The 15,398-nt window shown below is 46.5% G+C and overlaps 2 protein-coding genes across 2 annotated transcripts in view; both read right to left on the minus strand.

Annotated features, from left to right (window-relative positions):
• Positions 1–15,398, minus strand: part of KANK3 (KN motif and ankyrin repeat domains 3) — a 240,435-nt gene that overhangs the window by 45,133 nt on the left and 179,904 nt on the right. The window lies entirely within an intron of this gene.
• LOC129329806 (excitatory amino acid transporter 5-like) overlaps positions 3,142–15,398 on the minus strand; it is a 50,953-nt gene continuing 38,696 nt past the window's right edge. Inside the window, exons 6-11 of the mRNA XM_054979458.1 lie at positions 11,859–11,958; positions 8,663–8,896; positions 6,556–6,750; positions 5,913–6,047; positions 3,386–3,485; positions 3,142–3,279 (exon numbers count right to left, since the gene is read on the minus strand). Coding sequence (XP_054835433.1) covers positions 3,142–3,279; positions 3,386–3,485; positions 5,913–6,047; positions 6,556–6,750; positions 8,663–8,896; positions 11,859–11,958 — 902 coding nt within the window. The remainder of the gene's footprint in view (positions 3,280–3,385; positions 3,486–5,912; positions 6,048–6,555; positions 6,751–8,662; positions 8,897–11,858; positions 11,959–15,398) is intronic.

Here is a 15,398-nt window from a genome sequence, read left to right on the forward strand (position 1 = left end):
TTTCTGCACCTTTCCCAGCTCTTAAACATCCTTTTGGAGACAGGATACAGCCACAGAATCTCCATATTGAAAGGCATTACAACGCTAACAGGGTTCTGTTTTCATCCCTTCTCCTGCCTCTCCACCACTGCCAAGTGGATGCTAAGCCAGATGGATTCAGAACAGCCCTTCTTATGAACTTAGGGGCAAGTTACCACCTTCTTCTAGCCACCTTTAAGACTAACCAACTTTATTGTAGCATAAGCTTTCGAGAACCACAGCTCTCTTCGTCAGATGCATGCATCTGATGAAGGGAGCTGTGGTTCTCCAAAGCTTATGCTACAATAAAGTCAGTTATTCTTAAAGGTGCTACTGGACTCTACTATTTTGCAACCACAGACTAACACAGCTAACCCCTCCGGATCTTCTTCTAGCCAGGATTCTTTTGCAGAGTCCTCCTCTTCCTGGCCCAGCCCCACAGCAAAGTGGCCGTTCAGTTCAAGGGGACAGGATGCTATTGCTGTAAAAAGAAACTGAGTCTGCCATTACATTTTGAAAACATGCAAATTTTTAATATGTATTTTTTAAAGCACCAATTGGACCATCATCATTTCCCCCATCCTTTTCCTTTGTGTGCAACCATCAGGTTAAAAGCGATGCCAAAGAAGCCGAATCACCGCTTTTTGATTCACACGCGCTTCCCTTGTGTCAAGAGCTCTCGCTTGTTCCTTTTGCTCAAGCAATCCTTGAGTTTCCAGGACCTCCATGGCCCAAAAGAGCTGCCCAAAAAGCCAGTCTTGCTCCTGAGCCCCTTTTGGAATTTTGTAAACTATCTGCACTGGGTGGCACGGCTTGAGCTGAAAGGCTTTCTCCACGCTGCTTGGCCGCTGCTTCCAGAAGAGACTTGTGCAAACTTGACGGCAAGAAAAAACGATGCTCCAGCATCCTTTAGGTACAATGGCACTTTTCCCCTATGGGCTGCTTCAGCAGGGCTGTTCACACAGCCCACCTCAAAATGCTGCAGAAATGTATGAGCTGGCTTGCTAAGCTTTCTTCTTTAATGTGCTCCCCCCCCCGCCCGCCACCGCCACCGCAACTCCACAGCCCATCTCTTTCCACAGATCTCAAAGAACCTTTTCCATTGTTGGTCATTCTTTACACGCTTGGCCTCTTGTGGAGGAGAGGTGCCACGGCTCAGTGGGAGAGTGCATGCTTTGCATGCAGAACAATAAGACAATGGCTGTTCCTGCAAATAATGGCAAGAAAAAGAGGGAAACCCCACAGGACACACAACGTACTCACTCTCCCAATTTGTATATTAAAGTGCAAGTGCTCATTAATTTATCAGTACATGAAACAACACATTTGTAAAGTTCATAATAGATATTCCATATAAACATTGCACAATATCTCCTAAACAGTGAAAGCAATTCAATAGATTGCATGGAGCAAAATACAATTAGTACACATCTTATAAACACCTGGGTATGATAAAAAGTCCTTTCTGTTCACTCTTAATGGTGTCTCCCTTAAGAGATAGGTCACTCAGTAATGAGATTGGGTATTTGAAGGAAGTGTTAATGATTGTGAGGTGCGCGTTAGAAAATACCGCCGCCTGCACCGGGATCTTACATTTGTGATTTTTCCTCATGTATGATTTGTGAGTATATTGTGAATGTTGCATTATGGAGTTTGGAGAGTAATTCTTAAGACTGGAAAAGTTATTGAGTGTGTATTTATGCTAGAGAGCTCGCTCCTGAGGAAGAAACAACGAAATCTGTGGACTATAGCCAGCCCCAGATTGAGCGGGAGGAGGTTTTTCCACCAGCCTCGTCTCTACGGCTCACCCACACCGCAAGGCGTCCGAGGAAGCACGGCTTAAAGAAAGAAACTTTGACCATTAAGAGTGAACAGAAAGGACTTTTTATCATACCCGGGTGTTCATAAGATGTGTACTAATTGTATTTTGCTCCATGCAATCTATTGAATTGCTTTCACTGTTTAGGAGATATTGTGCAATGTTTATATGGAATATCTATTATGAACTTCACAAATTTGTTGTTTCATGTACTGATAAATTAATGAGCACTTGCACTTTAATATACAAATTGGGAGAGTGAGTACGTTGCGTGTCCTGCGGGGTTTCCCTCTTTTTCTTGCATGCAGAACAGCCTGGGTCCAATCCCTGATTTAAAGAGTTAGGAAAGACCCCTCTGTGCCAGAAACCCCTGGAGAACCCCTGCCAGTGAGAGCTGATGACACTGAGTGTTCTAATCCATCATTTAAAGTAGTGTCATGCATGCAGAAATGCTCATGCCTACAATATCCCTTCTTAGTGAATGCATCTCCTTGCTTCTCTGTAGCCCTCCCAATCCCATTTTACATCTTCTGCTTCCCTGGACTACACCATCTCTGGAATCTTTATCTTTGCCCTCCTGTGCTGACTGGACAATGCATGATTGGAACCCCCCCCTCCCCCAAAGCTGCATTATGCCACTGGAGTACTTTGCCGTGGCACCACGTTGGCACACCCACTGCTGGCAGATTTGGGGGCAGCAAGCAACAATCCACGGGGTCTCATCTGTATGACAAAGATAAATTTGGACTGTAGAACAACAGAGCTATGAAATATCAGAGAATACAAAAATACCGTTATAAAAGTTTTTCTTTTAAAGATCCAAGGAAAACGGTGAAGGGAAAATGCAGCCAGAAAAAGATGGCTGAGGGCCTCCTGCAAAGCTGCCTCTTGGGAGTTTCCTTCCCTCACCCACCATGTGACCTTCACCAGTATTTAAGTAAGCATGACCTCCAAATACTCCTCATTAGTAGCTGTCAGTCTTTTTTATCCTAAGGAGTTTGTTACAATCTATTTCCTTGAATTGCTGAGAAACTAGCTGAATGTGCCCTTAGAAGCTTCTTGCAGTTCAGACCAGAGACAGTGGTCTTCCATCACGGCTGAGCCAGAAGATGCTGGCAACAGGACTTTGTTTTATCCCTGCAGAAGGCAGAGTTGCTTGCTTCTGTGGCACTTTGCACTGTCCCTGGAATGAGTAAATCTCTCCCCTGCCTTTGTGCAAGAGAAGCCTCTTGTGCAGTGGGACGTTCAGAGACTCAAGAGGCTGCAGCAGCACTGTAGCACCAATCCCAGTTCCTTTCCTTGCATCACACCTGGCAGATGTTGTAATTGTTGCCTGTCCGTTCCGATAAAACCTCTTCGATGATCTCCATCACATGGTCTTTGGGATAGATCAGGGTAGCCTCTGCCAGAACAGGCTTGTCTTTAGTGCTCCCGGAATCTTGCTGGTCAGTGGGGAAGAAATATGAGAATTCAGATTAGAGACAGAATCCTGCTGCCCTGCCCCTCCCACCTTGCTTCTCTGTTCACATTTAACCCCCTGGTTCATACTTTGGGTGACCGCGGAGTAAAATCTTCCCGGCAGATGTGGGCTATGATTCCTGCTGCCAGAGCATCGCCCAGGACATTGGTCATGGTGCGTAATCGATCCCTGGGACATAGAGGACAAAGAGAACCAGTCAGAAGCCACTGGAGATACTCTGCGAAATTTCTGTACTCCTCCACAATGTCCAAAGAAGAACTTTCACATCTCCCTTCTAACTGGCCAAAGCTGCTCTTGGTCAACACACCTGGGGATCATCCTCTGGAATTTTCTCCTCCTTTCTAAAGGATTTTTTTTTACTTGGGTGACCTAGACCAAATTAATTAGGACACTGGTATCTAGGCATTAGGAGATAAGCTCATGGACCACCTGCTAACCTCTGGGAAGGGATGTCAGGCTTTAATCAGGAGCAGGGGTATGCTGCTGGATGCTGCCGACCCAATAACATGCCTGATATTTTGTGTTTTGAGTCAAGACTCTGCTCTCTCCAGCATAGCTGCTGTCCTCCTGACATGACTTCCAATTCTGTCATTGTCACTCCTGATAACATCAGATTCAAGACTGCTGTCAGGACGGCAAGAATAGCTAGTGGGAAAGGAGCTCCTAGTCCCTTAAAATTTTAGAGGACCATTATTTTCTATGGAAAGACCTGGACTCGGGAGTCTAGGTCTACCCCCTAGAAAATAGGAACTGTCCTGAAACTCACATTGCAAGCCTCAGGGCCATGTTTCAGGCACCTCTGCACCTACCGGGCACTGCCATCAGCAATGGTGGTGGCAAACCCCACTCCAGCCCCTGATATTGGGAGAATGGCAGGCAGGCCAGCCATTGGGTGAGCGCCTCTAGACTCTAACAAGATTTAGCTGCCCCGAGCCAGGTCTTCCCACAGATAAAAATGGCCCTTTAAAACTGAGAAGTGACCAGGCATTGACACACAACTGATAGACCCAGAGGCCTTTTTCACCCTCCCCCTTCTTAATTCCGGATGGGGATGGGGATGGGGAAGGGCACAATTGTTGTTCTGATTACATACTGAGAATATTGTTCCAATATTTCCAGAATGGCAACAGTACCCCAGATATTTAACTAAAATGACAATCGTGCCCTTCCTGACTTCCCGATCCAGAATTAAAATACTTTCTTACCAGTAGCCCTATGAGCCACTTTCTGGCAGCTTCTGGCAGAAGTGTGGATTGGATACGAGCCCCATGAATTAGAGTCCTCCTGATTCTGGGAATCAGGTGACACCAAGTTGCCAATCCTTTTTCATTATAATCCCCCAGAGCTGTTGAATACCAATCTGGGCTGCTCGTCCCTGAGGGGTCCCATCAGGCTATCCTTTCTCTCAGCTCCTCACATCCAAGAGCCCAGCAAGAAGGTACTGATTTGGCCTGCTCTCTGCATTGGGAGAGATGGGAAGAAGAGAGCGATACTCCAAAGGTTGCCCCTAGTGAGGAACCCGGGGCAGAGTGGGGAAGAGCATCCTTCATGCCCAGTCTTTGGGACCCTCTACACAAGGTATCTTGCCTACGGAGGCTCAAGTGAACCTCATTTCACATGTCCTCACTCCAACTTTCCATGCACTCACTTGCAATGTCTGGTGTACTGCAGCAGCAAGAAGTAAGAAGAGCCTACCATGCAGGGGGCAGCAAGGATCACTTAGTTAGGACAGTGAGAGTAGCACCTCTCTTGTTTCCTGGGGGTCATTTCCTTGTCTTGTCTCCTATTGGGCTAAACAGGGCAATATCCTGCTTCTTCTCTCTCCTGCCACACTTCTTCTCTCTCTCTGCAAGATGTAGTCAGATAGCTAGGATCTCTCTCTCCCTCTTTCCCTCAAGTATGTAACTTCCTCAAATAAAGCTTTTGCCTCTCTAACCAGCTCGGCGTTTATTCCGCAGCGTTGTTTTACACTCGCTCTAACAATCGGGAGAGATGGGAAGAAGACAGCGATACTCCAAAGGTTGCCCCTAGTGAGGAACCCGGGGCAGAGTGGGGAAGAGCATCCTTGATGCCCAGTCTTCGGGTCCCTCTACACAAGATACCTTACCTACGGAGGCTCAAGTGAACCTCATTTCACATGTCCTCACTCCAACTTTCCATGCACTCACTTGCAGTCACACTTCAATTTTCTCTGTGTGAATACATTCACACATTAGATATCAGTTGCTCCTCAACTGCTAAAAGAATCCCAGTCTTGCCCACACCCATTCAGATCCTGACACTTTCTCACACCTTAAAGAAATGCAAATTGGCAGTTCAAAGGAGCCTACAGTACATGTTCTCACAGCGAAAACAGAGTAGAATTGGCTCTTTGCCCTCCGGAATCATTTGCAGATGCAGCCACACAGAAGGAGCTCCCGTGAAATCAGCATTCACGTGCGCTGAGCAAGAACAGCCTGCACGTGAATTGAGGACTATACATACAATCCTGCACTTGAGCATCCCTAGGTACTTAGGAACGTGTCGTGTCCAAGGCATGTCAAGACACATGATGAAGGACACATGGATGAGCAAGGAACACACACATCCACTCACAAAGCCCAGTCGACAGCAATGATCAGGGTGATGTCTTCAGTGGGAAGGCCGACAGATGTTAACACAATGACCATCGTGACAAGCCCTGACTGTGGGATCCCGGCCGCCCCAATGCTCGCTGCCGTGGCTGTGATGCTGCAGGAAGAGGAGAAGACAGAGCATCATTGCTATGGGAGGGGATGTTCTTCAGCTAACGAAACTATCAGCATCTTTCAAATTTCAATGTGTCAAAATCCAACTGTCACCAAAGGCCGTTTGGTAGGGCAGGAGCAAACAAAGACTTTCTCCCACCTTTCATTGCTTTGGCCAATAACAGCAATGTCATTGAGACAACTGGCAAATGCTTTAGGCCTGATTTTTTTATGTTTATAAAACTTTATTTAATATTATTGATGACTTAATGAATTAACTTAAAAACATGTTATAGCATTGCCTGTACTTAGGTTGTTCTGCCCTAATTTTGTCTGTTTTCCCCACTCCCATTAATATCCCTTGAGGTTCATTCACCACAAAATATCCTGTTGTATTTTAAGAACACCCTGTCCACACACACACACACACATCACACACTGCAAAAGTAAAACTCCTTTCTTATCTGCTTCCTTGTGCACAGAACAGGGCAAGGAGAGGGGAATGGACTCACCTGATGGTTATGATCTGTCCCAAGTCCAAGTCGAATTCGTTGACTTGGGCTATGAAGATGGCGGCCACCGCCTCATAGAGGGCCGTCCCGTCCATATTGATGGTGGCACCAACCGGGAGGACAAACCTGGCCACACGCCTGTCAATCCTGTTGTTTTCAAGAAGACACTTCAAGGTGATGGGCAGTGTGGCGGAGCTGTAAGGGGAAAGCTGCTCCTGTTAACAGGTGGCTAATGCAGAGGCTTTCAAGATGCTGGAGAAAGGAAGGCCACCAGGGTGTGCTCTTGTCTTAAGTGCCATTGCCGTGTGGCTCTGATACCAAGGCCAAAGATTTAAGTGGCCAAGTATGGTGCACACAGAATAAGAATGGTCCACAATATTTTAATGCTGTTAATTTCAACTACTCCCTGGCCACTGATTCACTAAATAAAATGAGGTGCAATCCATTAGGGTAACTAAAGACATCAGACCCAAAGAAGAGCTCTGATGGATCCAACATGGAACTATCTAGTTTGACACTACTATGCCTGGAAATGGGGCACAAGGGGTGCAGGGAAAACTTTCCCTGCTCCATCGTGGTTCATATCTTGTCTTCCACTCTGCTGCCATACTATTCCTTTTGGGAAAGATATCTCACATTTCAACACCGGGAAATTTGGTCTTTTTTACTAGCTAGTGTTCCAGGTTTTGTTTTTGTTTTTTTAATTAAAACATTTGTATGCTGTTCTTCCACCAAAAATAGGGTCCCCAAGGTGGCAAAGATCAAAATACTAACAATTTAAAACAAAAATTTAAAACAATGTAAACATAAAACATTTATCATAGTATAAAAGTTCAATAAACAAACACATACACAACACAAAGACTAGGGAGGAAAGGCAGTAACACTGATTGGGCGTATGCCAGACAAAAGAAACTCTTCATCACTGGAGGAAGACAGCAATAGAGGGGGATAGACAAATCTCCCTGGGGAGGGAGATTTGGTACCACAATTAAGAAGACCCTTTCTCAGTTTGCTCCTCTTCAAGCTTCATATGGTGGGGGCACCCAAACCAAAGCCTCCAAAGATGACTGGAGTCAACACATAGGTTCATATGGGAGAAGGTGGTTCTTAAGGTATGAGGGTCTCAGGCCATATAAGACTATAAAGCACCTTGAATTGGGCCTGGACAATAAAAGCACCTTGAATTTGGGCTTGGAACTAAACTGGGAGCCAGTGCAGATAGAACAAGACTGGAGTGGCATGGTCTCTATGACCCAGTCTATACTCTGGCTACAGCATTCTGTAGCTTCCAGACAGTCTACAAGGGCAGCCCCACATACAGCACATTGCAGTAGTCTAAATGTTACAAGAGCATGTACTACAGTGGCAAGATCTTTCCTGTCCCGGAAGAGCTGAAGATGGTGAAAGGCATACCTTGCAAACTGCCCACCCACCAGCTAGGAGATAATCCATTTCTTGGGTCAGACCTACCCCCGCCAGTAGCACCTCTGCCTTGTCAGGATTAGCCCTCATCCACCCCAAGACTGCCTCACAGTTTCCAGAGCCTCCTGGGGTCTGCTGGTAGTGTGAAACAGAGCTGAGTCTCATCCACATATCGGTGGCAGCTCAGCCCAAATCTCCAGATGACCATATAGAAGTTGAAAAGCATGGGGGACAAGATGGAACTTTGAGACATGTCATAGGCCAGAAGCCAAGGAGCAAAGCAGCAGTCCTCCAGCACCATTCTCTGAAACCTTTCCTCAAGTTAGGACTGGAACCACAGCAAGTGCTTATTTTTTAGGTATATCCTGCTTTTCGCTTGTGTGGGACCTATAGTAGTTTATCACATGATTCTCCCCTCCTCTATGTTATCCTCACAACACCAACCTTGTGAGGTAGGTTAGGCTGAAAGATCATGATGGGCCCAGGGTCACCCAGCGAGCTACCATGACAGAGTAGGGATCCAACCCTGTCGGTCCCAGATTCTGGTCTAACACTCTTAACTGCTATACCATGCGGGTTCTCAAGTGCCATGTAGACTGTACTGCATATTCTTAGACAGTATTTGTAGGGTGGTGTTTTACCCCCAGTCAGGTGATACACTGGCTCACCATGCCTTTCTTACCTGGATGAGGTTGCCAGAGCAATCAGCAGGGCTTGCAGCATCCCCCGGATGAAAGGGAAGGGGTTTTTCTTGGTGATGGCCACAAACAATATGGGCAAGAAGACAAAGCCGTGGATAGCCAGCCCAGTCACTACCGTCATGGCATAGAGACCCAGTTTCCTCCCAATCATGATGGGGTCCTCCATCTCCAAGATCTTCCCAGCAATCAGAAAGACAATGCCGAAAGGGAAGTACCTGCAAGGCACAAGATGACCCAGCCTTCATGCTCAAGATCCTGAGAAGGGCAGGAGATGTGCAGCCTGCAACGCAGAGTCTCTGTACACAAAATCTCTTACACAAAGATTCTCAAGTGTAGGGAGACGCAATGTTAGCCAGGAAGCGTAGTTTAAAAAGAGAGTTCACCTCTCTGCACTAGGGTAGTTTAAAAAGAGAGCCTGTGGAGATCGCTCCTTAGAGAGTCTGTCAATTTCATCTTCGCTTCCTCAAAGGGGAGGTAAAATTGACAGAGCCTTCAGGGAGGTGAAGATGAAATTAATAATCCCTCTGAGGAGCGATCTCTGCCCGCTCTGTCTTTTTAAAAATTTATTTATATATTATTTTCAATTTTTATTCCGCCCTCCCCACACAAGCAGGCCCAGGGTGGATTACGTCAAATAAAAACATTTATAATAATTTACACCCAGTCTGCATAGAACTTTGTAGATTAATACCAAAACCTTGAATCTCATTCGGTACTCTACTGACAGCCAATGCAGATGGTGCAATACCGGTGTTGACACTCCGGTGATGACACATGCCGCTGCATTTTGAACCAGCTGCAATCTCTGGATCAGACCGAAGGAGAAGCCCTGCGTAGGGTGCATTACAGTAATCCAGCCTAGAGGTGACTGTTGCTTGGATCACTGTAGTTAAATTGCTGGTTGAAAGGTAAGGGACAAGCTGCCAGGATATCGAAGGTGAAAAAAGGAGGACCTGGCAACCGCTGCAACCTGAGCCTCCGCTTTCAGGGAGGCATCTAGGACCACCCCCCAGACTCCTGACCTTCAGAACTGGCATAAGTAACACCCCATTGAGGGCCGGGAGCCAGAGTCTCGAACCTACACACCTGCGACTCAAGTGCAGGACCTCCGTCTTCGTAGGATTTAATTTCAGCTGACTTTGCTTCAGCCATCCAGTCACGGCTTCAAAAGCATACTCTAGGACATCTAGGGCCAAGCCAGGCTGTCCGTCCATCAACAGATACAACTAGGTGTCATCCGCATATTGGTGACACCCAAGTCCAAAGCTTTGCACCAGCTGGGCAAGGGGGCACGTATAGATATTAAACAGGTCCAATAATATCAGCCGTGCTGATACACCTCGATTCTTTTTAAACTACCTTCCTGTAGAGAGGTGAATAGCCTTTGGCTCTGCCTTTTTAAACTATGCTTCCTGGCTAACATTGCATCTCCCTACACTCGAGCGTCCTTGCGTAAGACGTCTCGTGTAGAGAGACTCTTAGAGAGCCTGTCCCATAGTGTTTGGGACAGAAAGATGAGAGAGGAAACGGACTGATTCTGGGGTTCTGGCCTAAAAACAACTGGTGGACAGAGTTAAGGTGAAATCTGGAGAGGAGGAGATGGGAGAAGGCCATCAAATAGGAGATGCTGGGCATGGAAGAGCCGCTAGGAGGCTCCCACCAGTGGAGACTTTGAGCCGCCACCCCCCCCCCCATCCCTTGTCATTGTGAAGCTAGATGTCAAAGGGACCAGGCTAACCAAGGTCTCATCTGTCTAATTCTTTTTGGTCATTGGATGGCTTGGAGCAAGAAAGAAGGCTCTGCCAAGTAGAGTTATGGTCTTACTCAGCACCATGGGGAAGAAGAAAACAGTCGCTCAGTGGTGCCATCCCTTTAAAAGGAACCCAAGGAACATGGCAAGGAAAGACCTCTCTCTAACTGTCAGAGCAGACAATACAGGGACAGATGGACCAAGATTGTGGCTCAATCAAAAGCAGCTTTGTAGGTTCACACGTAGCCTTCTCTGATTGGCTGCTGAATGGGGCCAAGGCTTCCATCTTGCAATCCTTCCCCTCCCTCTCTAGCAGCGCTAGAAGGGTTGCCAGACCCCTTGTTCCCTGAAAAGTTGCTGTAAGAGGAACAACTCAGAAATGCTCATCCTCCAGAATTTTTGAACTTCTGGAGAAGTTTGTACTGGGGTCTTAAATCTGACAGTATCAGGTCACCTAACAATCCAGCAGCAGCCACCAGGGCCGAATCCACACGGCTCAAGTTTGCCGCTATTTCCCCCGCTATTTATGCGCTTCTCAGAGGGCTGTTTACATACTCTTACCTCAATCCCGCCATTCTATCATATCTGTTGCGCTGCACCTCAGACGAGGTTGTCACGCTTTCAAATGCTTCTCTTGCGCAGTTCTCACCATGGATGTGAACAAATAGAAGCAGTTCCCAAAGAAACCACCCCCTCTTAACCACCCCCACTTCCTTGTTTCTTGCCTTTCCGGAACACCGTCCCTCTTTGCCAAGCAATTCTTAGGGTCCCAACTCTGTCTGAGGCATGCCTGCACCCCTGTCCTGTTTATTTTTTTTAAAAGGGTGGGGGCATTCCTAGTGTTATTGCGCAATCCCATTCATGAAGATCACCCACAACTGGTTTGGGAAGTGGCATAAAAAGTTCGTGGAGGCATCAAGGGGGGGGTGCCATTTTGTTACAGTAAACAATGTTTCACTGCCGAAGGAGAGCCTAGGTAATTTCTGATAAGCGGACTGTGCCTGCAAAGGTTAACTCTTTGTGTGTGTTTTTTTAAAAAAAATATTAAAATTATTGGTATAGCGAAAAATCGCTATCCTATCATTATAGTTGAGTGGTAACATTAATCAATCACAGGCATCAATGGGGATGTGGCCCCACCATTGCAATCGAGCAGAAAATCGATATAGTGAAAATCTAGCATTAAATTTTTTTTAAAAGGCTACGTGATGTCGTCATTGGCGACGGCGGATCTAAACCCGCCCCATATCGCGGGATTCTCCCAGGGATGTGAACAGAATATAGCACGATGCTGGCACAGTAAAAGAGGGGATGCGAACACAAACTAGGACATTACAGGATAGAATCCAGCGCAATTATTGCGTATGAAAAGCAGAAGGAAGTGTGGATTCAGCCCAGTTGCCAGAGCAGGAGAGGGCTGGACTTACCAGACAGCCATGGAGACGATCTTCATCACTGCCTCATTCAGACACTGGCACACGTTGACGAGGGGGGTCCCACGGTCACCCATCTTCCCCAAAAGGAGTCCTGCAGTCAGAAGCAGCCACTGGTAATAAATGCCATGTAGGTTGTCACGGCCAAAAAGATGCAGAGGGCTGTGGCAGATTCAGGGGGAGTTCTGAAATGCACTTATCCCAATAACTATCCTTTGAGTGAGACTGCACTGAAAAAATTCAGGTGTTCAAAGCATATCATGTTGAAGCAAATGACCAGGAAACTCTATACTTGGTGAAATGCCCTTCCTTTTTTTTTTTAATATTTTTTATTAAAGAAAAAAATATTACAAATAAAGAAATGACCACTTTTCAGTACAATGTTATCATAACAAAGATTATATAACTAAACAGTAGTGGTAGTGATAAAATTTCCAATACAACACTATAACTAGATTGATACAATTACTACCGATATAATGCTATGTTTCATTCGCAGAATTAAATTTCCGGATTAACGATCTCATAATACGGCAGCCTTGTAATGAGTAGATTTTCCTTAGAGAGGAAATCTAGGAAAGGAAACCACTTCTCATAAAAATCTGAAGATTTGGCTGGATTCATTCGTAACTGCATCCTGTCTGTTAACTTCTCCATGATCAAATGGTCCCATACCTTCATATACCACGTAGTAAGATTTGGGGGGAAATGCGACTTCCATCGTGACGCAATCGCAGTTTTAGCTGCTGACAACAATATTAATATCAAATCTTTCCTTATTTGTGGTATAGGATAGTTCCCCCAGATATTCAAGAAAATTAGTTCTGGTTTAAAGGGAATTGAGTAAGATGTGATTAAAAAAATTTGGTGAAAAACCAATTGCCAAAATTCTGCAACGTAATTACATTTCCACCAGCAATGTGCATAAGACCCTTGTTCACCACAACGCTTCCAACAAAGGGGGGATCTATTTGAATAAATTTTAGCCAATTTCTGTGGGGTAAAATACCATCGTTGAATAATTTTGTAAGTCTGAAGTCTTATATTAATAACAGGAGAGGTAACTATTTTAGATTTCCAAATTTGTTAAATGCCCTTCCAATGGGTAAAAAAAAGGAACAGAGGCCCACAGCTCTTAAGAGGAAGGATGCAACACACTGCCATGATGTGGGGTGGTTGGCTTTGATGGCTTTAAGGAGGGACTTGAGAAATCCATGGTAGAGGAGAGATCTATCAAAGGCATGTCATAGAAATGGGTTCTCCAAATTTGGAAGCAGTACCTCTTTGTTCGCCCAATGCTGGGGATAAGCAAACAGAATGGGACAGCTGTAGCCTGCCTACCTTTCCACAGAAGCACCTGTCTGCAATGTTCCCTCTAAGCTTTGCAGTGTTGTGAGCTAAAAATCTACTTTGTGAGCCAAAACAACAACTTTCATTAAAGTTTTGAGTGCACTTCCTTTAAAAAAAAATTACAATCAAATTGTTTTGATTACAACCAAAACAATTTAACAATAAAAGTCATTAGGTGAAAGGGCCACAAAAATCAGAGTATACTTCTGTATAAAAATGTATATGTCCATGCTGATTACAAAGGGGTAGTTGTATTAGGCTGTTGCTGCAAAATAAAGCAGACACGCAATGGCACCTTAAAGACTAGCACGTTTATTTCAAGATGAGCTTTTGTGAGTCAGTGCTTACTTCTTCACCCTCTTTCTGCACCAAGGCCAAGTTAAATGACACCTTCACCATGGTGGCAGTTGAAGCGCTACCTCCTCTCCTCCACTGTCTGGGGCTGAGGGGATCCTAGAGATTTCAGGCTGCATGGGTCAGGCCAGACCCGATCACTCAGCTCTGCTCTGTTCCCCAGCTAGAGAGCCAGCAGTGGCTGGAGGCGCTCTCTGGCACCACCCTGGGGGACAAACCAGCCACAGCCAGGAAGGGAGGAGAGAAGTGGGATGAGGCTCCATCCCTGCTCCATCCCTATAGTGCCCACCTGCAGATGCTGGCTGAGTGGGAGGGTGGGGCCACCTGAGGGTTAGTATCTGTGAGCTACATCTGAGAAGCTGTGAGCGGAGGAGTCAGAATCTGTGAGCGATTGCTCACGTGCTCACATTAGCGGGAACGCTGCCTGTCTGGCCAGTGAATAATGTTCGGCCAGCTAGACTTCTGAACCAATCTCAAATCGTTCTCTGTATACTGAGAAGGCTTTGACCTCTTGCAGGGGGGAGATGTACAAAGCTGAGCCAGAATATGAGAGCTGGACAGTACATTCTAGACTGGGGGAGGACGGGACTCTGTATCCTCCCCGGAAGTTTCAGAGACCCTGTGCTGGGGGAAGATTGCCTCTGTAATGGTGTTCCCCTACATCTCCCAAAGCCTGTGCATAAGGGTAAGGCAACCTCCCCACCATGTTGTTAAGAGCTAGAACCGCAAAGTAACACAACTGGACAATCTCTTCAACTTTGGCTGCTGCCATCCTGCTTCTGAAGGCATGCTGCCAGTTCACTAAACACGGTGAGCATGCTGGCTAGCTGCTAGGCCCGAAGTGTTTAAGCATCTGGCCCAAAAGTAATCAGGTGAACCCACCGGCCACTAGGAAAAACGGTAGGAGGGGGCCCTCTGGCAACCACAATATGGCCAAATTTGAAGCCCCTCTGTTGTCTCTGAATGCAGCCAAGCCATGCACGCAATCTCCATCGCAGGGACACACACAACCAATTGGGCCCTCCTCTTCTTGGCATCTCTGAATGGGCCTATTGCTAGAAACTTGCAGAAAGAGTCACTCGCTCAGTGGACACTCTGGAGTTTAACAAAATAGTGTCAACGTTCCTCGATATCTGGGAATCTCTCTCCAGTCTTGTTGGGAATGCAAAACCCATCCAAGTTTTGGCAGACAATGGCAGGGACAGAGACAGTTTGAAACCAACGGGGCAGTTTGCATTTCACACGAACTGGGAGTTTCTCCCTGGACCTGGCTGGACCTGGGGAGCTGTCTTGAAGTGAGGGGAGGCACCATTTCCTGCCTGGGAATCTGATCCAGCGTGTGTTGCCAAGCAGCAGTGTGACTCCATTTCTGCACTAACTGTATATCTATAGATAAAGCAAATACATGCTCTCGTACTTCCAGCTGCATGTTGTTAAAACATTTTTGAGCTCCCAAAAATGCTACCTCTAGTCCCTGACCCAACCGGTCTCCATCACTGTGTCTGCTCTTTGTCTCTCTCACCTCTCTTCTTTTCCTTCCAGACTGCCTGCCTTGTTCTCTCACCTAGAGCCAAAACACACGTTAAGAACTACACGTGGTTGCGCACGTGTCCGCGCTCCCGTCTGTTTCGGCCCGCCCGTGGCTGTTTCAGAATTTCGGCGCGTGTCCTGCCCGCACCAGACCTGTGATTGTGTGTCCGCGTCTGCACGTGCCCCTCCTGACGACCAGCGAGTTCCCAGAACAGAGCGGCTATTTTTACCATCCCGGGGGCTGTGGACCTCTCAATGACTGCTAGATGGCGCTATTGCCTGCAGCTTGCGAGCGAGCAG

This window comes from Eublepharis macularius, chromosome 5 (assembly GCF_028583425.1).
Source record: "Eublepharis macularius isolate TG4126 chromosome 5, MPM_Emac_v1.0, whole genome shotgun sequence".
Lineage (NCBI taxonomy): Eukaryota > Metazoa > Chordata > Lepidosauria > Squamata > Eublepharidae > Eublepharis > Eublepharis macularius.